The sequence below is a fragment of the Malus sylvestris genome, chromosome 7 (assembly GCF_916048215.2).
Source record: "Malus sylvestris chromosome 7, drMalSylv7.2, whole genome shotgun sequence".
NCBI lineage: Eukaryota > Viridiplantae > Streptophyta > Magnoliopsida > Rosales > Rosaceae > Malus > Malus sylvestris.
The window spans coordinates 27,549,254-27,571,827 of NC_062266.1; the positions used below are offsets into that span (position 1 = coordinate 27,549,254).

The 22,574-nt window shown below is 37.3% G+C and overlaps 2 protein-coding genes and 1 non-coding gene across 3 annotated transcripts; 2 read left to right on the forward strand and 1 right to left on the reverse strand.

Moving 5' to 3' along the window:
* Nucleotides 1–8,409: 8,409 nt before the first annotated feature.
* Nucleotides 8,410–11,577, forward strand: LOC126629625 (triosephosphate isomerase, cytosolic-like). Its single transcript, XM_050299711.1, has 9 exons — nt 8,410–8,573; nt 8,825–8,900; nt 9,041–9,164; nt 9,521–9,605; nt 9,689–9,821; nt 9,943–10,037; nt 10,405–10,483; nt 11,072–11,154; nt 11,285–11,577. Exons 1-9 carry the CDS (start codon nt 8,535–8,537, stop codon nt 11,333–11,335), a joined length of 765 nt encoding a protein of 254 aa, XP_050155668.1. The 5' UTR covers nt 8,410–8,534; the 3' UTR covers nt 11,336–11,577.
* Nucleotides 11,578–17,953: 6,376 nt separating this feature from the next.
* Nucleotides 17,954–21,677, forward strand: LOC126630526 (receptor-like cytoplasmic kinase 176). The gene is made up of 6 exons (XM_050300642.1): nt 17,954–18,339; nt 19,123–19,409; nt 19,647–19,782; nt 19,915–20,057; nt 20,151–20,274; nt 20,933–21,677. The coding sequence occupies exons 1-6, from the start codon at nt 18,288–18,290 to the stop codon at nt 21,397–21,399; spliced, it is 1,209 nt and encodes a 402-aa protein (XP_050156599.1). The 5' UTR covers nt 17,954–18,287; the 3' UTR covers nt 21,400–21,677.
* An 89-nt stretch (nt 21,678–21,766) lies between these two features.
* On the reverse strand, nt 21,767–21,883 carry LOC126630847 (U5 spliceosomal RNA). Its single transcript, XR_007626130.1, has one exon. It is a non-coding gene; the product is annotated as a U5 spliceosomal RNA (small nuclear RNA).
* Nucleotides 21,884–22,574: the final 691 nt, after the last annotated feature.

Below are 22,574 nucleotides of genomic sequence, written 5' to 3' on the forward strand. Positions count from 1 at the left end.
CATTCGAAAAGGCACCCTCAATATAACCTCTCGAAATACTCAGCTTTATTTCCCCCCGATAATACCTCAGCAAATAAGCCACACCAAGAACAAGAGTATCTCATATCATCAGGGTCGAAAGCAAGAGTATCCCATATCATGCTTTCTCCCTGTCTTTGTCTTTGTCCTTGTCCACACCTGCAGGACAAGGAGAAAGAGAGCAGTCAGTCGGAACCTGAAATCAAACCTCCAATTTGGAACTGACTGCCTGGAGCCTTTGCCTGGTTGCTTACTTAGCATTGCTCTTGAGTACTCATCCTCAACTGCTGTCAAGGTCACGAATTCCACCGGCAAATACCTCATGACAGTTTATCAGATATTGGCTCTTTACACTGAAGCTGCCAAGCGTGGATGAGTCACTATGAAGGAATGTTCTGAAGGACCATTTAAATGCAAAGGTTGCACACCACTTCTGCCATGCAAAAGATTGAAGCAGAAGGTTCAACGGTGAGCTGAAACAGATCACTACAGCACGACACCTTTCCATACCACATTCATTATTCCGTCAACAGCAAAAGTATCTCATATCATCAAGGTCGAACGTACTCTAGATTTGATGGACTTGTTTTGACCCTCAAATTTTTGAGTCGGCCTTATACTCTGAAGGGCACCAGAAAACCCTCCAGCACAGTTCAAGAATAAGCCTGTGGAAAGTTACTTCTTCAAAAGCAAAAGTATCTCATATCATCTCTTATCCATTTGCTTCTCCTTATCCTCGCAGTTGAATGAGAGACAAGGAGAATGAGAACAATCAACCGGAAGCCGAAGTCAAACCTCTGATCCTGGGTTGCTTACTTGGAAGTTTGACTGCTTACCTTGTCTGTCACCTCTTTCGGCAGATCTCCTAGCTCGGCGACTTGGGGGACTCCTACTATAGGGTTTGTATCACACTTGACTAAGCCCGAAACTACAACTAAGCTTCAAGTGAAATTGATACATTACCTTGTGCGTCAACATCAGCTAAATACACCATTCCCGGATGGAGGAAAGGTACTTCCAGAGAAGGGCAGATGAAGATCAGACCACACTTCGGTACTTAGAAGTTTCGTGATTACTCAAGGGATTGGATCTTGCAAGTCCCCAACCGAGGAGTTTCCCTCACTCGGGAACTTAGGGGAGCACTGTTTGTACCATACTTGACCAATCCCGAAACTACCGAGTACCGGCCAACGCTATACTGTCAAGGACCCAGAAGAGTTCCCCTCCGACCAGGAGGCCAATCACTACTCGACACGTGTCAAGATTAGAAGCCAATCAGAGCGCAGCACGTGTCAACATCAAGAACCAATCATAACATGACACATGTCAATGTGACAAAGCTACAAGTTTTTCTATAAATAGGGGTCATCCCCCCACAATATTGCTTAATGCCATTTTGTGTTAAATCATTCACAAGAACTCACTAAATTGAGAGCTTGATCCTTTGTACTTGTGTAAGCCCTTCACTACTAATAAGAACTCCTCTACTCCGTGGACGTAGCCAATCTGGGTGAACCACGTACATCCTGTGTTTGCTTCTCTGTCTCTATTCATTTACGTACTTATCCTCACTAGTGACCGAAGCAACCAAGCGAAGGTCACAAAACCTGACACTTTCTGTTGTACCAAAGTCTTCGCTGATTTTGTGCATCAACAGTATGTATTTGATATTGTTTCATGTGTGTCATGTGTTTCACATGTTTAGTGTGTTATACATCTTTATAATGTGTTTTGTATGTGTTTCACACGTGTTATGTGTGTCTTGTGTGTTTCATGTAATTTGTGTTTATACATGTCTATCATGATTTTCATATTCTTCCATTGACACACCTCGACCCGAATCAGGGCATGCTGGTTGTCACATGAGGGTGACGTAACCATGTGCACAGTGCAGAAGCAATAATGATAATAGAGAATACGAATAAATGAAAACCAACTCATAAGAGTACTAGTTAAGACAAGTGCTAGAATATGTGTGAATACACAATCAGAGCGTAAGTAGCATAAGTTCAGTCTAGAAAACAAGTACTAATTAAACGACACCCAAAGATGCCCTACATTTGTGATAGTCTGTCAGAACCTCCAATCAATCCTCGTGAGCCACAAACGAACAAGCTTATCTAAGACCTGAAGAGACGCAAAACATAAAGTGTGAGTGGGCAAAAACAAAGCTTTTCAAAACCATTTCATTTATCAAGTGCTTTAACCCCTCACCGTAAAACATGTATAATTTTCCCAGAAATAGAATATAAATAAATAAATATATAAAAAAAGAATATATATATATATATATATATATATATATATTCAAATCATGCTTCACATAACCATAAACATAAGTATGCCATGCCAAATATAAAACAAAATAAGTAACTCAGGTGAAAATAACATATTAGCCGGAACCTCTGTAGAGGTATGTACGACTAAATTCGTAGCTCCTTAGTCAATCTAGTCGAAGTCACCACAAGTGACCTATACGGCACTACACTGCACACGAGTCGGAACCGCTGTAAAGGTCTGTACGATAAGATTGGGCGTAATATAGTTATGCTCAATGCTACGCTCTCATGATAGCTATGCGATAAATCGCTAGTCACCTACGAGTCGGAACCACCTATAATGTTCTGTACGACAAGACTGTGCACCTAAATTGGATCCAATGTGAGCATATGGTGCGGGAGGTGACATTATAAACAAGTTTGAACCATATCTCTGGCTAAATCACAATCACCCGGGGTGCAGGTTTATGAGATCTCAATCACGTCTCACGTTATCAGTATCTCATAGAACAAACATAACTCACTTGGTACTTACCTGAGCGTCCACAACACCAATTCATATTATGCATCATATACCAATTCATATGCTGAATATAAATTGATATGCATGGCATTTCAAAGCATACTTTCATTTAAACACATTTTCTGGGAAAATATCAAGTATATAAATATATACTGAAAACCAAAAGCCCACTCACTGGTATGTAGAAGGGTCGTAGCCCCAAAGTCGCCCTTGACTGCACTCGTCCTAGGGATAGGTCTCAACTATATGCGAAATAACTGAATAAACATTATTTAAAGCACATAGACAAAACTAGTTAATAACTTCTCATACATAAAACTAGTTAATAACTTCTCATACATTACTCAAATGGGATGTTTGAATATACCAACGTGATCTACACAACCTCACGAACATCCCTATATTTTTAGAAAAAAATTCCAACGTCCCACGTGCCACCACACGCAGAGAATCCTAACGGAATCCCTAACCGCCGTTAGGAATTAGGAATATTCCCTCCAAATTACCTGACGCCGTTACCCTCCATTAGGAATATTCCGTCAACTTTGACGGAATATTCTTTCTTCTCCGGTGAACCTCGCCGGTCGCCGTCGTCGCCTAAAAACTGGAAAATGTTTAAACCTTCATTTCTCTTCCATTTCTCAACCAAATTTCATGAAATCTTAACCAAAATGAAGCTTAGGACTAGAAGAACACAATCTTACCAATTTCAAGCTCCAAAAATCACGGGATCTTGCTGGAGAAAGCATGATGATTCCGGCCAAATTTCAAACTCGCGAAACTCAACTTCCCGACGTCCAAAACACTTCGTTTTTCTTCTCTGAGCTTCGTGAAAACGTTCTAAAGCTTCCTAGAGGCTTAAAATCTTATAAAAACTTCACATTTACGTGTGCATGAACAGTACCTTGAATCTGGCTTATCGGGTTCTCAGGAAATCGAGGGTTTCACGTCCAAAGAAAGGTGTGGTTGTGATCCTTAGCTTGCCAAGAACTCAAAGACACAAACTTTAGCCTCGATCCATGAATGATCAAGGGGTTTTGAAACTGGTCCGTACGTTGTACGGAAAATGGAAAGAAACCCTAGAAGAAGGAGAGAGAGATAGTGTCAACGGGAGAGAGAGCGTGTGTGTGTGTGTGTCCATGTGGGTCACCCACCAAAATCAACAAAATCTTACTTCTAATTGGGTCCAATTAATTAGGAATAGAACTAATTGGTCCTCAAGCTTAAGTCTAAACTACACTCCACAATAAAACTTAACATCCAATGGTATATAAGTAATTTCACGCCATTGAAAATAAATATTTCGGGACGGGCTGTGACATCCATAGTGTTTCATGAGTTTCATGTATCGATTTAGTGATATTTCAATATTTATCAAAATTTAAATATGTTTAGGTTAAAATGTTCATAAAATTAACTTATGATAGTCTGCATAATTTTTTTTAAAGTTAATCTAAAAAAAAAAAAATAGTCTAAATTCATTCTTTGATAATATGGGGCTAAAATTTTAGGCAGAAAAGTTGGAGCAAAAAAGTTGTTTATGGATTAAAACCTAAATTTTATAGGCTAAAATGTTTAGGTTTTAAGTCAAAAGTTGGAGATGATTTTAATGAGATAATATTTAAATTTTGTTTACTTTCATAGTCACGTTGTATATTTTTTTTAAAATATTTGAGCTAATTCCTCATATCTCATTGCTGGTAGAGTGATAAATCGTTATTTTCCTTTAAATTGTTATTTTTTGCTACAAAGTTGATGTATATAATTGTAAATAACCAATCCATAAGTGGTGGATGGACGATCACACTCTTCATCATCAACGCATTGCATCATGGGTTCATTTACTCCCCATTCTTTAAGATCGTTTGGATGTACTTTTAAAATGATTAAAAGAGCTTTTGCTTAATATATTTTTTGTACTAATCTTTAGCAAAAATGCAAGTGAATTTTAAAAAAGAACTTAAAGTGTTTTTTTGCAAGAAACACAAGTTATATGCTTCTTGCAGGAAGCACTTCAAATGCTTTTGAAATTCAAAAGTATTTTCTTTAAAACCGCTAATTATTGTTAAAACACTTCCAAACGAGTCTTTAATGTAAGATATCGCTTATAATAAAACAATTGTAAATAACAAAATTTGAAGATATTAAATTAGCAGATTTCGCAGGCCCAAATCATTTTAAATCGGGCCTAACTTAAAATTTTGGATTTAGAAGAGTTAGGCCCAACTCCTTTTGATCAAGGATGGGTGTGGAGGCCCAAATCCATTACGAAATTGCTCATTTCAGAATTAAAGATAATATTTGGCGAATTTTCTTGAACAATTTCATAAACGAGTTTAAAAAAAAAAATAATAATGAAAAATGTTTGAAAACTTTAAGTTTTAATGATAAGGACAAAATAAAGGGTAAAGTGGATAGTATCAGGATTGACTTTTTAGTGTAAAAATGTGGTTTTTCATTAAAGTGAACAGTACCGGGAGCTTTTCGTTAAAGTTCCCTTAAAAAAATATAAAAACGGGTTTAACGGGTTTTGCTTAAATATGCGTAATTTTTTTTTTTTAGTACATCGATATTTTTACACTAAGGGGAGAGAGAGTTCGGCTAAGTCACATAATGGATAGCCTAATTTGGTATCGAATTCGTCATCCACGAGATTTGAATATAAGACCTCTCATTTTCAAGTGAAAATAAAAGACCGTAGTACTAAGTGGCAAATATGCGTAATTTTAAAATTCTATTACAACGTGGTGTACTTCAACTCTTATTTTATACCTTGCACCAAAGACACAACGAGACTTACAGAAAACAAAAACTCCGAAGTTCTAAACTCATGGCCTTGACCGTTGGACTAGTCGCTTATACTTATCTGGTCACATGGAGGCTCGGAGCTTGTGTCTTTGGCATAGGACCCTATACTCATACAATCCAACACCAAACTAATAGATATTACTTAACTCAGTCACACTTAATATATTGATAAATATATCCAACTAGGAGTATATCTCAAAGTTCACAGAGTATATCTTATTTCCAACAAAACGATTAGATGATACAGTAAGTGAACTTTTATTATAATGGTGGAAATATGTTGAGCATTGCATGACATCGTGGGTTCAAACTCCGTCGATAATTAATCTAACATCTAATATAACAAAATCTATTGTTTAAAAAAAAAACAAAAAAACAAAAATAAAAAAGGTGACATGCTCCGCAAAATGTCAAAGATGCACTGCGATGCGCAAAACACATGGTCAAATAAAAACAGAGGAATATAAAACACCACGCATGCATATAACACTAGTAGGCATGACGTAAGAGTGTTAGGTGTGGTCTAAAATATCCATAATATCCCGATATTTTCATCGAAATTTCCGTGTTTTTGGACTACCGATATTTTTTTGGATTACAGATATTTCCGATATAATCGATATTTTAGACCTTACTAAGTCACTCATATATCTAACCATGCAATGTATAAAGTGTAAAATATTGTACTAATTCATTATATATAAATTATTATAGTGTGTTTAAACTTCTTTAATTAATTACTACATATTTTCTACACTCACAATGTTTGTCAGCTCGCTATATAATCAACTTAAATCAGTTATATCTATCATGCAATGCATTTCCTTCCAATTTTTTTGTGATACACTAATAGATAATTGACTAAATAAGCATTCTGCAAAGTTTCAATAAAAATTTCCAAGTTTTTTTTTACAATTTTCATAGTTTTTATTCAATTTTTATCGATATCGATAATATCCCGATATTTCCATCGAAATTTCCGTGTTTTTAGATTACCGATATTTCCGATATCATCGATATTTAATACTTTAGTTGTAACTACATACGCCGCATTGTCGCAATTGGCATGCCCTAAAAGAAAATACCCCGCATGCAAATAGTCGTCAGGACAACATTAGAAATTTCAGGATTTTGTGTCAACCACCAAAATCGATTTGAAAGGTACGTGTGCCAGAGAGATCTAAAACCGCTAAAATTATGCAATTTTTACAGTGTGAGACAATTGAATTCGAAAGTTCCACCACGTTTCTATATTAAACATTCTCGTTGGTTTACTATATTAATATTGTCTCGATGAATTTTGTTTATCCAATCGTTCGACTGTTTCATTTATGATATAATTGATATGAAATTTGTTATGTAACCTCTTTCGCAGTAAAATAACAATTGAATTACTAATTGTCAAATTGAGTATCAGTGTATGTCACAATTGCTCTTCCTTTCCTTTGAGGCTACTTCACTTTGTTTGCTTGTATTGACGATTGCACACGCATAACATCGACCATTCTAATTCAGCTCGTAGGTTGCATCTTTCAAAGAGTACGGGCACAGTTATGTGGTGAAACCGTGCTCTAATACTAGCTTATCAACTTTTAAGAGCTCATAAGTATAACTGACTCCTAAAAACCGACTTGTAAGAGAAGGGCGTTCAAAAACTTTTACGTCACTCTAAGAAAGTGATGCTCTCATGCGCATCAAAATACAATAATGAGGATTCATTTATCGTAAATCGAAACCATTTTAAATATTTTTATTTAAAATTAAACATGAACCGTACTTGACGAACGGGTTTACTTCTTTTGTTAGGTCTCGACTTCTTCGCAATGATCTTCCCAGTAGTTCATATAGGAGCTATAGCCGTTTCATTCCTATTCGTTGTTATGATGTTCCATATTCAAATAGCGGAGATTCACGAAGAAGTATTGCGCTATTTACCTGTGAGTGGTATTATTGGACTGATCATTTGGTGGGAAATGTTCTTCATTTTAAACTAACTGCAAGATATACGATGAATATAGACAATTCGAGAATCTCCGGAATCCTCACAAAGAGGATCCTCATTCAAAATACAAAAACAAAAATTAAATTAAATTACAACCACAATGTGCGAACAAGCCCAACAGCAATGACTCGTGCCTTTCGATGGGTGGGCAGTGCTAGACCTGTAAACGGGTTGGGTTTATTATGTTTGGATCGGGTTCAATCCGACCCGTTAAGTTAACGGGTCACCCGAACCCCGTCAAGCTGACGAGTCATCCGAACCCGACCCGTTTCACCCGTTAATAATAATAATAATTATTATTTTTTTTTGCATAGAATTTATTTTTTATTGTTAAGACTATACTGAAACTACTAAAACATCTTCAACTAACAAATCTAACGGATTGACCCAAAATGATCCGTTATTTAACAAGTTATTAACGGATTCACCAATTAACGACCCGACCTGTTAAATATTCATCCAAATACTAATATTAACGAAACATATCGAATCAAGTTAATGGGTTGAGTCCAAAATACCACAGGTATAAGCAGTACCCATCTGAATGCGGTACACACTGAACTCCATGGACTCAGCTCGCCTTGGCTCCACCTAATCCGATAATACCCACCCACTTCTTTGTGACACACAGGAAAGAAAACCCGTGGGCCATAACAGTCACTTTTAATACCACATCAGATAGACGAAACTACCCCTCATAGTTCCACATATGCCAATCAATGCGCCAAAGCATATTCCAAATTCCTAGACCAAAACCGTAATTTCACTCTATGACGTGGGCCCAAGCAACTGGTATCCACATTTACCCCAAAAATCCGCAGTTAATCAGACCCCAAAAATCCGAAAGGCTCACAGACACAGTTTTACACTATCCTCTCTGCGATTTCGAGATTATCGAAAAAAGATGGGCAGGAAGTTCTTCGTCGGCGGCAACTGGAAATGCGTGAGTTTTGTGATTCGTCTCCTGTGTTATTTTCTTTCAATCTGTTTGGTTGCTGAGAAAATCGAAGAAAGTCACGGAAAATAATCAGATTCCTGATATTTATCGTAGTCTCCATCGATCGATTTTACGATACTTTCTCATCAGCCAAACAGATGCTTGAATTTTCTTTTCCGATCTGTTTCATGCTCTGATTTCTATCGAACCGAGTGATGATTTAGTTAATCTGAGCTGAAATGTGAATCTGTGTGTAGAACGGAACCTTCGATGAGGTGAAGAAGATCGTCAACATACTGAATGAGGGACAAGTTCCATCGCAAGATGTTGTGGGTGAGTTGATTGCTCCGATTATTTACTTCTGATTTGGATTTGATTTGTTTGCGTTTTTCTGCTTTAATCAGCTCATGAGATTTACTGATCTGTGCGGGTTATCAAAGTGTTAATCTGTTCTGTGGTTTTTATGATTGCAGAGGTTGTGGTTAGCCCACCGTATGTGTTTATTCCAGTGGTGAAGAGTTTGTTGAGGCCCGATTTCCACGTCGCGGCACAAAACTGCTGGGTCAAGAAGGGTGGTGCCTTCACTGGTGAAGTTAGGTGTGTATGTATATGATTTACTAGATTTCGATTCGTTGCGGCATTGGCATCTGGTTTTAATTTGGTGAATTTTGAAAATTGAGAATTTATGTTACTGATTGTGTAGTTGTAATGATTTAATGATGTGTTTAGATGTTGATAATTTAGAAAGAGAAAAAATTGAATACAATTAGAACAAAGCATCAATCTGTGAAGGTGGTTCGTTTTAAACTGGATGTGACGGAATTTAACGAGATAGATACATTTAAGCGTGTTGAATGTGCATCATATATGTCTTGTCTATTGATATTTTTTTCCCGATTTGCATTCAACCCTGTATAAGTAAGCTTAAAAGTTGATTTTTTGTGTATGTTCAGTGCTGAGATGCTAGTCAATCTCGAGGTTCCTTGGGTCATTCTGGGTCATTCCGAAAGAAGACTTATTTTGGGTGAATCCAATGAGGTATCCTCCTCGCCTGTATTTCTAATCAATTTGTAATGAGCTATTTCGTAATAGTTTCTCATATATCACACGCTTCGTTTCAGTTTGTTGCGGACAAGGTTGCGTATGCACTTTCTCAAGGTTTGAAGGTAATAGCTTGTGTCGGTGAGACCCTTGAGCAGCGAGAAGCTGGCACTACTGTGGAGGTTGTAGCCGCACAAACCAAGGCAATTGCAGGTGCATAATGCAATCAGAACTACGTTTTCTTGGCCTACTGTTTGTGTGAAGAATTTGTTGTGTGTTGTGAGACTGCTTAATTTTCTTTCTGTACTCATTTAAATGATGCTTTCTATTGCAGAGAAAGTGAAAGATTGGACCAATATCGTTTTGGCCTATGAGCCCGTGTGGGCCATTGGAACTGGGAAAGTTGCATCTCCAGCTCAGGCTCAAGAAGTAAGTGATGCCTTTATCTGATTATCTGGATGTGGTTTTTTTTATTAGCTTCAGTTTGAACTCGATGTTGTTTGTGTACGTTAGAGCAAGGTAAAAATGTTATTGGTAAAAAGTTTAAAAATAAAATGGGCACAGTTGAGGAGATTGTCTAAGCTTCTTTATCTCTAAGGTTTGATAAAACTGAATTAAACGCTGCTTGAATGAGCAATTCTTTCTAAACTGTCACCAACCCAGTTTTGCGGTTGGGACTTCCTGTGTCAATACTGATATTATGCATGCGTTATACGTTTGTGTGTGCATGTGTGTGTGTATAGTGTATACATATTTCACCGTCTGTTTTTCACACAAATGTTTCTCCGTACAACAGGTGCATTCTGAATTGAGGAAATGGCTTCAAGCAAATGTCAGTTCTGAAGTTGCTGCATCAACCCGGATTATTTATGGAGGTATCTTTTTACACCTTTACCACATCATTTTGTTGTTTATCTGCTTGTACATCCCATCCTTTTCTCAATTACAACTTTGAAGCACCTAAAATATATTTATGTTGACTATGAGTATTCCCCGCACCCCACCCTGCCAAGAGAAATAATATCTATAGAACTAATAAAAGAGTCAGCTGACTTTCTGAAAAGTTGTATAACTCTCCCAATAATGAAGCATTATGACATTTTGTATACATGTTTCTTGTACCCTTGAGTATGGCCTTTCAAGTCTCAATTCTGCTTATAGTACAAGATTGGATGCTTACTAAAACACAATTTCCCTGGACTCTGGTGAAAGATCGAAACTCGAAAGGGGCTAGAGGATAAGAATGATCTGTTGTACAGATGGAGGCTATCATCTGCCAAAATCATTTTGAGTCATAAATATATTTGTTCTCTTGCGAAGAATTCATTATGTCTTGTGTTTGAATTAAGGAGTCCACTTCTTTTTTCATGTCTTGTGTTTGTACATATGGGAAAGATAAGGAATCCACTTAATCTTTCTCTGTTTGCTTTCACAACAATTGGCTGAATCGAATAATTTTTCAGGGTCTGTGAACGGTGCGAACAGCAAAGAACTCGCAGGTCAGCCTGATATCGATGGATTTTTGGTTGGTGGAGCTTCTCTAAAGGTAATGATCATAGGTTATGCATACTAATTGCGTTCTCCCAGTTTCGTTAGTAAAAAAAAAGTTTGCTTATCCCTAGTAAAAAAAAAGTTTGGTTATCCCCGTATTCTTACATTTATGTTTTTCTCTCCAGCCTGAGTTCATTGACATAATCAAGTCTGCGGAGGTGAAGAAGAGTGCCTAGAAGACTGAAGAGTTGGACCTGGTGTGACTTTTAGATCTCTTATCTGTGTGGTAGTGAATATTTTCCGTACGATTTTGCGCCTACTTCTCTTGAGGAAATAATTATGCTTCTTTGTTTTTTGGTTCAGCACCTGGATACGGGTTTCTCTGTATTAATAAATATTCTCAAATGTTATTGCTTTTTTCGCTCTCGAGATCCAAATTTTCGAGTTTATTTGATGAAAGAAAAATGAAATTATTGAAGCTTGAGTAATTGCGGTAACACCTCGTTTAGTCAAAGTGGTAATTTTTGCACGCTCATTTTTTCCTATCCACAATAAAGAGAAGTATCCAAAAGGAGAGTGAGCGGCGGAAATTATTTCATTCAAATTATAGAACGCACCAAGTTTGAGTGGGCTAAAAAAGAGCACCACCAACGAACAGGGAGTGAGTAAAGCTTTCATGATTCCACGCATATGGCCAAAGGGCAAAGGCTACATTGGATTGTAGATTGGCTCGTGGCCGATAACAATTGAACATGTGTTGAAATAATTGATTCAAAATGCAAACATGAACTTTTGTTCATACGTTTCAAACTGTAATTGACGGGTAAGTAAGAATGATTGCTTCCACTCTATCGTTTTGCCTTTGCAGTCACGTCCTTGAATTACTTCATATTTTAGTGATCCTCAAAGTATTTTCCTATCATTTCGTGTATCTTTGCTTTAGTTTATTGATATCCCTTATGTTGCGAGTCCGAAAAGGTCACTCTCTATGAGAGGATTTTATATTATATTCTCTATTTTGTCTTTCTCTTTGTATAAAAAATTAATATAAGATGTTGATGTGGTTTAAACATGACTGTTCAAATAGGAGGGAAAAAAAGAGAAGAGAGAATCTACTCCTCTATATACAGATTTTGGAGTTGACTTATGGCACGTGACACGGAAACATTTGTTCTTTTTCTATCTCTTTGTTTTGCCTTTTGAAACGGGCTTTCACGTGATCCAAAGGTTCCAAAGAAATTCATACATGCATGAACGTTGCAATTACAATGAAAGAGGAGCGCTAAGATAACTCGTGAGTCAAAAAAACTCTCTCTTCCTCTGAGAGTTCTTCCCTCTGTTTGAGGATGCTTCTCACCTTCTTGTGTGAGTGATCCCGTTCGAGTTTCTGTTTGCTGTAGCCAATCCTAGCTGCGGCTAGAATCAGTGGGTGGCTATTTGTTTTTGTTTTTTCTTTCTTTTCCCCTTCTATCTGTTGATGGATCTTCCAATTTTCCTCTATGGCTTTCTCAATTCTTCAACCCCCTTGGGTATCTTTTTTCATGACCCTTCCTTGCTTCGTTGTTTAGCTATGTTTTATGGTGAGTTCATGTGTAGAGTTCTGGTGTTGTATCCAGCTCGGGTGTCTCCCACACCACCACGTTCTCCTTGTTGTTTGCCGTTTTCGGCGGTGTTGCTCGAGAATTTCCCGGAGCTTCTTTCTATTGGTTGGCTTCTCTCTCGCCGACTGTCTCTTGTCGATGGCTATGTGCAGGTGGAGCATATGGAGGGGATGATCTGCGGTGGACGGAGGATCGGGTGGCTGGCTGATTCTCGGATAGGCGGTGGCGACCATAGTGGATGGTTCTCGGTTGTTCTTTTTGTTTGGGCTTCACTGTTGTTGGGCTTTTTTTCTATGTTTTATTTGTTTTTAGGCCCGTTTGTTTTTTTCTGTGTTTTCTGTATTAATAAATATTCTCAAATGTTATTGCTTTTTTCGCTCTCGAGATCCAAATTTTCGAGTTTATTTGATGAAAGAAAAATGAAATTATTGAAGCTTGAGTAATTGCGGTAACACCTCGTTTAGTCAAAGTGGTGATTTTCGCACGCTCATTTTTTTCTATCCACAATAAAGAGAAGTATGCACGAGAAAAGTGAGGGGCGGAAATTATTTCACTCAAATTATAGAACGCACCAAGTTCGAGTGGGCTAAAAAAGAGCACCACCAACGAACAGGGAGTGAGTAAAGCTTCAATGATTCCATGCATATGGCCATAAGGTTAAGGCTACATATCGATCATGTTGGATTGTTGATTGGCTCGTGGCCGATAACAGTTGAACAGTTGTTGAAATAACTCATTCAAAATGCAAACCTGAACTTTTGTTTATACGTTTCAAACTGTAATTGACGGGTAAGTAAGAATGATTGATTTCACTCTATCGTTATGCCTTTGCAGTCACGTCCTTGAATTACTTCATATTTTAGTGATCCTCAAAATATTTTCCTATCATTTCGTGTATCTTTGCTTTAGTTTATTTATTGATATCCTTTGTGGTGCCCCCCACCCCCCCCCCCCCCTTTTTCAAATGGATTAGGATTATTTCCCCTCTTCTTCCATCCCCTTTTCTCTTATATTCTCTATTTTGTCTATAAGATGTTGACGTGATTTAACCGTGACTGTTCAAATAGGAGGAAAAAAAAAAGAGGAGAGAATCTACTCCTCTATGTACAGATTTTGGAGTTGACTTATGGCACGTGAGACGGAAACATTTGTTCTTTTTCTATCTCTTTGTTTTGCCTTTTGGAACGGGCTTTCAAGTGATCCAAATGGTTCCAAAGAAATTCATACATGCATGAACGTTGCAATTACAATGAAAGGGGAGTGCTAAAATAACTCGTGAGTAAAAAAAACTCTCTCTTCCTCTGAGAGTTCTTCCCTCTGTTTGAGGGTGCTTCTCACCTTCTTGTGTGAGTGATCCCGTTCGAGCTTCTGTTTGTTGCAGCCGATCCTAGCTATGGCTAGAATCGGTGGGTGGCTCTTTGTTTTTGTTTTTCTCTTTCTTCTCCCCTTCCATCTGCTGATGGATCTTCCAATTTTCCTCTATGGCTTTCCCAATTCTTCAACCCCCGTGGGTATCTTTTTTCATGGCCCTTCCTTGCTTCGTTGTTCAACCATGTTTTTTGGTGAGTTCATGTGTAGAGTTCTGGTGTTGTATCCGGCTCAGGTGTCTCCCGCACCACCACGTTCTCCTTGTTGTTTGCCGTTTTCGGCAGTGTTGCTTGGGAATTTCCCAGAGCTTCTTTCTGATTGTTGGCTTCTCTCTCGTCGACTGTCTCTTGTCGATGGCTATGTGCAGGTGGCGCATATGGAGGGGATGATCTGCAGTGGACGAAGGATCGAGTGGCTGGCTAATTCTCGGATAGGCGGTGGCGACCAAAGTGGATGGTTCTCGGTTGTTCATTTTTGTTTGGGCTTCACTGTTGTTGGGCTCTTTTTCTGTGTTTTCTTTGTTTTTAGGCCCGTTCATTGTTTGTTTCTGGGAATAAATTGGGCCTTTGTTTGATTTGTAAGTGTGTGTTTGTTTTAATAAAAGTTCCTTGTTGGCGATCCTTTTGGATCCCACTTTTCAAAAAAAAAAAAATAACTCGTGAGTTGTTAATGTATATAAGTCTAAATCAAAAGCTCATAGTGGTTCATTGGTCTTGTCGAACTAATTTATGTGTGAGGATTGAGCTTAGAATCTTAGAATAGGAAGATTCTCGATTGTATTCAGGGATACGTCTCTCTTTATGATCACGTGATAAATGCTACCAAAAGAGTCGGTTGATATAACTGCCGTAAACAACTCAATAAAAACGTAAAAAAAAAAAAAGGAGCTTTCACAAGATCAAAGTCTTGCAAAGATATTATATATTCATACAATTCATGAATGTTGTGATTACAATGAGACGAAATAGGAATTGCTAGGCTTAATCAATCATGGTTAAAAGGTGATTGTGAGCCGTTAATGCAAGTGAACATCACACTATACATCGACAACTCGTAGTTATGAGTTCTGATCTACACGCATTACGGAACCGAACTACGCACGGGGACTGAGCCTAGCACATTTCTCACAATTGGAAAGATTCTTGGCTGTGCTCAAAGATATACCTCCCTCCTCTACGATCACATGATGAATGTTATAGAGCCAAAACGGCATATCTTCGACTGTATATAAGAATCTCGCTTACGATGGATAGATGAGGTCTGTGGCACTGGTTGTACCGCCTCTGTCCGGAAAAGCATGACAGTCGCCCGTGAGCCACATCTCTCGTGAGTTGATGTCGTTGCTCATATTCTATATGTTTGTGACCCCTATTTTGTGTGCCTATGACCTTTCCAATCATAATTTTTCAATAAGTTTTCAACAACAAAAAAAATATACTTTTCGATAATATTGATCAGAATCTGATTAGGGGAGTTGGGTGAGTACAAGACTAAAAAAAAATAATTATAATATTAGAAAAATTAATGAAAATAACTTGAAAATTTTGAGTTTTAACGATAAGGACAAAATAAAGGGTAAAATAAATAGTACCAGAATTGATTTTTTGATATAAAAATGTCGTTTTTCGTTAAAGTGAACAGTATCGGAAGCATTTCGTTAAAGTTCTCTATAATATTAGCATGGGGTCAACGATTACCAAACATTAACAGACTTTAATCAATCTTTAATCACAATTATGTACTTATAAAATTGAATCACAATATTTAACATGTCTTTTGCACCCCTTGGAAAGACAAAACTTTAAGCTAAGGCTAAAGATCAAAAAGTCAAATAATCACTCATTTTCTTGGCTTTTTTTTTATACGTTAAATTCATCCACTCATTATATAATGGCCTCAACTTTTATTTTTCCGCTACATTAGAAACGTTATCATTACAGCCGCTGTTCATCTAAACTTCGGTTGCCAGCTTTTTATTGAAAAATATTATATTGCTGAATTAGGACAACCTAATAAATTGACCCCATAGAAAAATTAAAACAAATATTTGACTGTTTATTTCTAATTTTCTAATTTCTACCCACTTGTTCTGACCGTACGAAATGGGGACTTTTATACGTTTGTTCATCATTTCTTTAACTTGTAGAGTATAGACAATACACAAATTAAATCTAAATAAAATTCAATTTTTTTAATAATTTTATTAAAAATGTCATTTTCATGCATCGACTTTGGGTAGATTTTGTTTTAAGAATTGTTTAAGAGTCGGGGTGCCAATAGAAGAATGAGATCCTCTTTGTAAGAATCTTAGAAATCCTCAAATCGTGTCCATTTATCGTATATCGTGTTACCAGAAATCATTTTAAATACTTTTATTTAAAATTAAATATGAATAGTGTCTGATAAAAATTAATCACACGATGTATGATGAACGAACACGATTTAAGAATCCTCAAGATCCTGACAGGATTAGGATCCTTATTCCCAATAGAAGAAGCTTCACAACAATTAAGGTACAAATACAATATCTATCTCAAAGCAGGGCCCACTGTGACACATCGTCTGATCAGAGAAGCGCACTTAAATTATTAATTAATCAAGATATTTGCACTAGTCAAACCCTCTCAAAAGCAAGAAATTTGTATTTTCACACCAAAAAAGCAAGACATCTGTAGTATTTCTTATTCCTTGTGTATTAATGATTAATGAGCTACAAGCGACGGCACATTTTAAGGCAAAAACCATGATGTCAACAAAGAACACTTTCGTTTGGGAAATATTAAGAAGACTTTGAAAAATAGATTTTTTATAAATTTTTTGTCACCTCATATTTTTTGCATAATATTTTATGATGTTGATATTAGAATTGACGTTAAAGTAAGCTGACAAAGAGTACAATAAAAATCTCACTTTAAGAGATTATCTTCAACATTTCTCCTTTGGCGTATATTATATAAGAAGTCATTCGTATTTATTTTATATCACAGTCAAATACATAAAAAAAAAAATTATTTTTCAACACAGAAGTTTTCATGCATATAGCATTGCGATTGATATTTAAGAAGAAATTATTTCTTTTATATAAAATCTTAATAATTGTCGTTAGAACATTGTGCTTGGAATTGCTTTTAAGAAACTGACGTCGGAAAGTTGAAATTTCACTTTATAATAATAGTTCTAGTACTCTAGATATTGATATTGTATATAATAAACTCACACTTATCGCGTTATATGTAATAATATGTAAGTTAAAAATAATACAAGAGTAATTATTAGCCAGCTGATGATCCGTCGGTCAAAATAATTCTCATGCTTAATCATTATCATCAACATGATTAAACCAACATTAAACCTGTAACCTGAGTGAGAGAGTCGGCTTTCATTTTTCCTTTTAAAAAAACTGCATTGCCGATGATCCAAGGCTGGAAGAGAAGTAAAACGCACAGCAGTGGATGCAGCCATGCAAAAGCTGCCTAACGCACCATGAGAGAGAGAGAGAGAGAGAGAGAGAGGAGAGAGGAGAGAGAAGAGGTGGATTGCAAGATGGCAAAGAAAAGAGTGTTGGACCTTATCCAAATTAGGCATCTCTCTCTCTCTCTCTCTCTCTCCTCCCCCCCCCCCCCAAAAAACAACTCGCAGACAAAGAAAAGTAAAACTCAAATGGGATATGCCAAGCTTTGGTACTTATAAAAAAATTAGTATAAAAAAAAAACTAAGCTAAAAAATGTGTTTGATAAACACTAAAAAATAGCTTATTTTCATAATTTTGAATGTAAAAAAAACTAAAAACGTGAAGCAGTATAAATGAGTTTATTCTCATAACACATAAACAATATTTTTTCAAAGCACATCGATACCAAACCAGCACACCGGCTTTTGTCCTTCCCGAAGGTCTAATAAAAGAACCTTCCCAGCAACCAAACACCCCCATATACCTCCAAAATCTTCCATGTTCAAAGCAAAGAGCTTTCTTTGATTCCTTCAATTTTTTTCCGCTGTTCGATTAGTGGGTTATTGCGTGCTCGTGACAGCTAGGTGCTTGTGAAAAAGCCTAGCTGAGAGAGCTTTCACACCGATTGGTGAGAACATCATCTTTGATTCCCGGGCTTCTGCATCTGCTTGCGCTTTTCAACTTGTTTGCAAACTTGGGTTTCTATTTCTTCCTCCTTTTTCTGGCAGTTGGGTCCGGAAAGACCCGTTTTTCAGGCGTTTTCTAGTGATGGGTTCTTGCCTAAGTTCTAGAATCAAAGCTGACAGCCCCCTCCATAATGGTAATTAAGTTTAATCAATTAGTTTCTGATTAACTCTGTTAATTAAAAGTTTTGAACTTTGATTGAAGTTGGTCGGATTTGATTAATGAAACATGCAGTTCTGGAGCTTATAGCAGCTCAGCTAGCTGTTTTCTGTTTTGTTTTTGCTGAAAGAGTTGATTTTGTTTGGAATTTTTGTTTTGAGCAATTCTGAGTTGGGTTCTACTTCTGGGGTTATGTGATATTGTGATTGTTACTGCTCTGATTCTCCCAAATAAGAAAGTTATTCAAAGTTAATAAGAAACTTGAATTTTATTGGCTTCCATTTCTTTTGCTATATAGAGGCATATCAAAGGCTAGAGCTTTTTAAACCACAACCTTTTAAGTTTGTTACGATCAAGTTTAACTCAGATTTGCATGGACTTGCTGGTTTTTATTACACCCTTTTGTTGTTATGTTTTGGATTAGTTTCTAGGATTTAATGGAGCTTATATGTTTTCCCCATCAATTGGGGAGTGGGGGACTAGAGGTTTCAAATCAAGACCTCTTGGAACCGAACCTCGAACACCATGTTAGATTACCATTGTACTTCATAAGCTGTGGCATCATCAAAGGCTAACCATTTTGTTGTTGAAAGTCAATCGATGCCAAAATTGAGATTTTAGTTTCTGTACTGTATACAGAAGCAACTAACTTGGCCTTACTCTTTTTTTATTGTGATGTTATAGATTATTTTTAGAACTTTTATATGATGACTGAATGTTGAGCATTATTTACAAGTTATATGGTATTTGAAATGTGTAGGTTTACATTCAAATAGCAAGGTGTCGTCTGTCTCAGTGCCTTCAACTCCTCGGACAGAGGGCGAGATCCTGCAGTCTTCCAATTTGAAGAACTTCTGCTTTAACGAACTGAAAAATGCCACCAGGAACTTCCGTCCTGATAGTGTGGTGGGTGAAGGGGGTTTCGGTTGTGTCTTTAAGGGGTGGGTTGATGAGAATTCATTAACAGCTGCCAAGCCTGGTACTGGCTTGGTTATTGCTGCGAAAAGGCTAAACCAAGAAGGTATCCAGGGTCACAAGGAATGGTTGGTGAGTATTACTTCTATCCTTCTTTAGCTTACATGCACTTTACGAATATTTGATTGATCTTTTTTCGGTGCAATCAAATATTTGAAAATCTAAACAGATGTTTTGAGTTCAAACAGCTAATATATTGAACCAACCTGAATGAATCTTCCTCCATAATAGTTTTTGCATGTATATAACGTTATATGTAATATTTTCAGAGAATAATTTATTAACTTTGTGGAGCCTCTTGAACTATAGACGGAAATCAACTACCTTGGGCAGCTGCATCACGAAAATCTTGTAAGGTTGATTGGTTACTGCTTAGAGGATGACCACCGTATTTTGGTGTATGAATTTATGCCTCGCGGAAGCTTGGATAATCATCTGTTTAGAAGTGAGTTATGAACTTCCTTCACTTTTTAGCCTTTTCTTTTAGAGTAAGCAGTACCATTGCTAAGGAAATCAAATATTTCAATATGAACTATGGAAGTAGTACTTACTGCTTAAAATGTTATTGGTGGAACAGGGGCGTCTTACTTTCAACCACTTTCCTGGAACCTTCGTATGAAGATTGCTTTTGGTGCGGCTAAGGGTCTAGCATTTCTTCACAGTGACGAGGCAAAAGTGATATATCGGGACTTTAAAACTGCTAATATCCTACTGGATTCGGTAAGCGAGACTTTTAATTGTTGAGTTTCATTGCTTCTAATTGAATTCTGGTATAAGACTGTCTGACACAAAATTTCAATTGAAAAACAACAGACGTACAATGCCAAACTTTCTGATTTTGGACTAGCCAAGGATGGCCCAGCCGATGATACAAGCCATGTCTCAACAAGAGTCATGGGGACATATGGGTACGCAGCGCCTGAGTATATGGCCACAGGTACTTTTAGTTAACAGGATTGAGTTCACCATACAAAAGCAACCTAATATTTGTTTACAGCTTCATCTACCATTCACCAATTCAGTCTAATTGTGACCACTTAATAATACTAACCAAATAGTTCTAGGCTCTAACCACAGCCAGGCTCCGATCAATATTAGAAAGAAGAAAAGGCTAATTCCATCATAGACGATGATCATGAGATTATCCAGTCTTTGTAGGTAGTACACCAGTCTGTTTCCCATTTACTTCATTTCTACTCAATACCTATGTTGCATCTGAAACCTCTGCTACATATTACCCTGGCCTTGCTGGAATATTTCCCTTCAGCAGTCCCCTAATGAATGACCAGCATTTGGTTTTAATTTTCCTGTTCATTTGTTTCACCTCCATATAGTTGCAGAAAGTTTCGCTGTACTTTTAGGATACATGATTGACTTACTCCTCACTTTGCTGTGGTAGGTAGAACTCTTGTTGAAACAATTTGTTCTCCTTAGATTACTTTGTTTTCCTATCACACTTCTGCTTTATAAGAGCTACGTTCCTATGTTTCATCGTCTTAATCGGTGCTGCAGCTACCTTAATGCTTTATTTTCATCTTAAATATGGTCAAGAATGCATGATTGTTCCCTGCTGATCCTTATTTAATTTTTTTTAGGTCATTTAACTGCAAAAAGTGACGTGTATAGCTTTGGGGTTGTTATGCTCGAAATATTGTCCGGCAAACGAGCTGTGGACAAGAACCGGCCAACGGGAGAACAGAATTTAGTTGAATGGGCCAAACCTTACCTTGCAAGCAAACGCAAATTTATCCAAATATTTGACGTTCGTGTTGAAGGCCAGTACTCTTTGGGTGAAGCCCTCAGAGCAGTTAGCCTTGCAATTCGATGCTTAGCTGTAGATCCCAAGTCTAGGCCAAACATGAATGACGTGGTAAAAGCGTTGGAGCAACTTCAGGAACCCATTGACTCGGAGGGTGCAGGTATCTCTCCAAATGAACATCGCCCGAACCCTCATGCAAATTCAAACCACGCTCCCAGACATCGCAGGCGCAGTATCAACGGAGTCAACAAAGCATCAACTCCTCACCATCGCAGGGCATCCGCTTCCCGCACCCCTACATGAGACATTCATCATCCATGCATGCTTTTTCATTAGTTTTATTGGTTCAAAGGAAGAGGGGGATCCAGTCTGAAAGGAAAGGGAGGGAAAAGAAATAGGAACAAGGCGGCGGCAGATGGTGAATATTGAAATTTGTACGTAACTGCAGACAGAGTTGATTATTGTACAGTTTTGTTTTGTGAATGTCTTCTTGGTTGCTTTTCTCTGGAGCATTTTTTGTGTCTGCCTGGAGAATACGAGGAACATCCAGGTTTAATCCTACATTGACATGTTTCTTGGTATTCTGTGATTCTCTGGACTCCCACGCAGGATTCCAAGTTGATAGGTTAACACAATGCAGACCAATAAATTATGAACTAGATTTGTAAGGGGCACCCACAGAGGTGCGCCCCTCCAAAAATAGGCGTATGCCACTTAAAGCGACGAGCACACGGTATTCTTTAGTAAAAGGCGAAAGAATAGTTCGCTATGTGCTCAACGCATGGCTCCGTAATTTGGTTTCGCTTAGGCTGCCTTTTTTTATAGTGCCAACGCTAGCTCGCTCTATCTGGTCTGGTCGATGTGGGACTCGCCTACCGCTTATGACTCAACAGTTTCAGTTTTCAGCACTCGGCATAAAAAACCCACAACGTAGCTCGCCCTTTATTTTGTGCCATTCCTCCCCAATTCTTTTGTGGATTTTTCAGCATCGATCATGAAGGACTTGATCCAACTTGATCACCTAACCAGGCTTCCATATGGTATACGATTTGCCATTCTTTACATCTACACTTCAAAATGTTGCTCTCCATTTGTTTCTTTTATTTTGACTTACTAATTGAAGCTCCACGATTGCAAAGGACTTGTAGCTCCGTTGGTTAAGGGCTTCTATCAATGCACCTAAAGACTCAAGTTCAATTCTCCCTCTCTCAATATCGCTTATAAAATAAAGTAAATAAACTGAAGATAATTATATGAATGATAAGCATAGGTGGTTAAGTTATAAACAATATCAATGCTGAAACTAATCGCTTGTGATTGTTAGTTTCTTAAGATCTCAACAATCATTCTCATAGTTATGTACAAGAATCGAGGTGTATAGTGCATACAATACATAATTAAACACACGACTAACATTGTTCAACTAATATTATATTACTAAAAAAAAAAATTTCTTGCTTATGATGAATAATAGTATG

Bases quoted from the DNA above. Each gene is read 5' to 3' on its own strand.
- LOC126629625 (XM_050299711.1), top strand. From the start codon at position 8,535: ATGGGCAGGAAGTTCTTCGTCGGCGGCAACTGGAAATGC. The intron at 9,606-9,688 runs GTATCCTCCTCG...GCTTCGTTTCAG, and splicing joins TTTTGGGTGAATCCAATGAG to TTTGTTGCGGACAAGGTTGC. The intron at 10,484-11,071 runs GTATCTTTTTAC...ATAATTTTTCAG, and splicing joins AACCCGGATTATTTATGGAG to GGTCTGTGAACGGTGCGAAC.
- LOC126630526 (XM_050300642.1), top strand. From the start codon at position 18,288: ATGGGTTCTTGCCTAAGTTCTAGAATCAAAGCTGACAGCCCCCTCCAT. The intron at 20,058-20,150 runs GTAAGCGAGACT...GAAAAACAACAG, and splicing joins CTAATATCCTACTGGATTCG to ACGTACAATGCCAAACTTTC. The intron at 20,275-20,932 runs GTACTTTTAGTT...AATTTTTTTTAG, and splicing joins GCCTGAGTATATGGCCACAG to GTCATTTAACTGCAAAAAGT.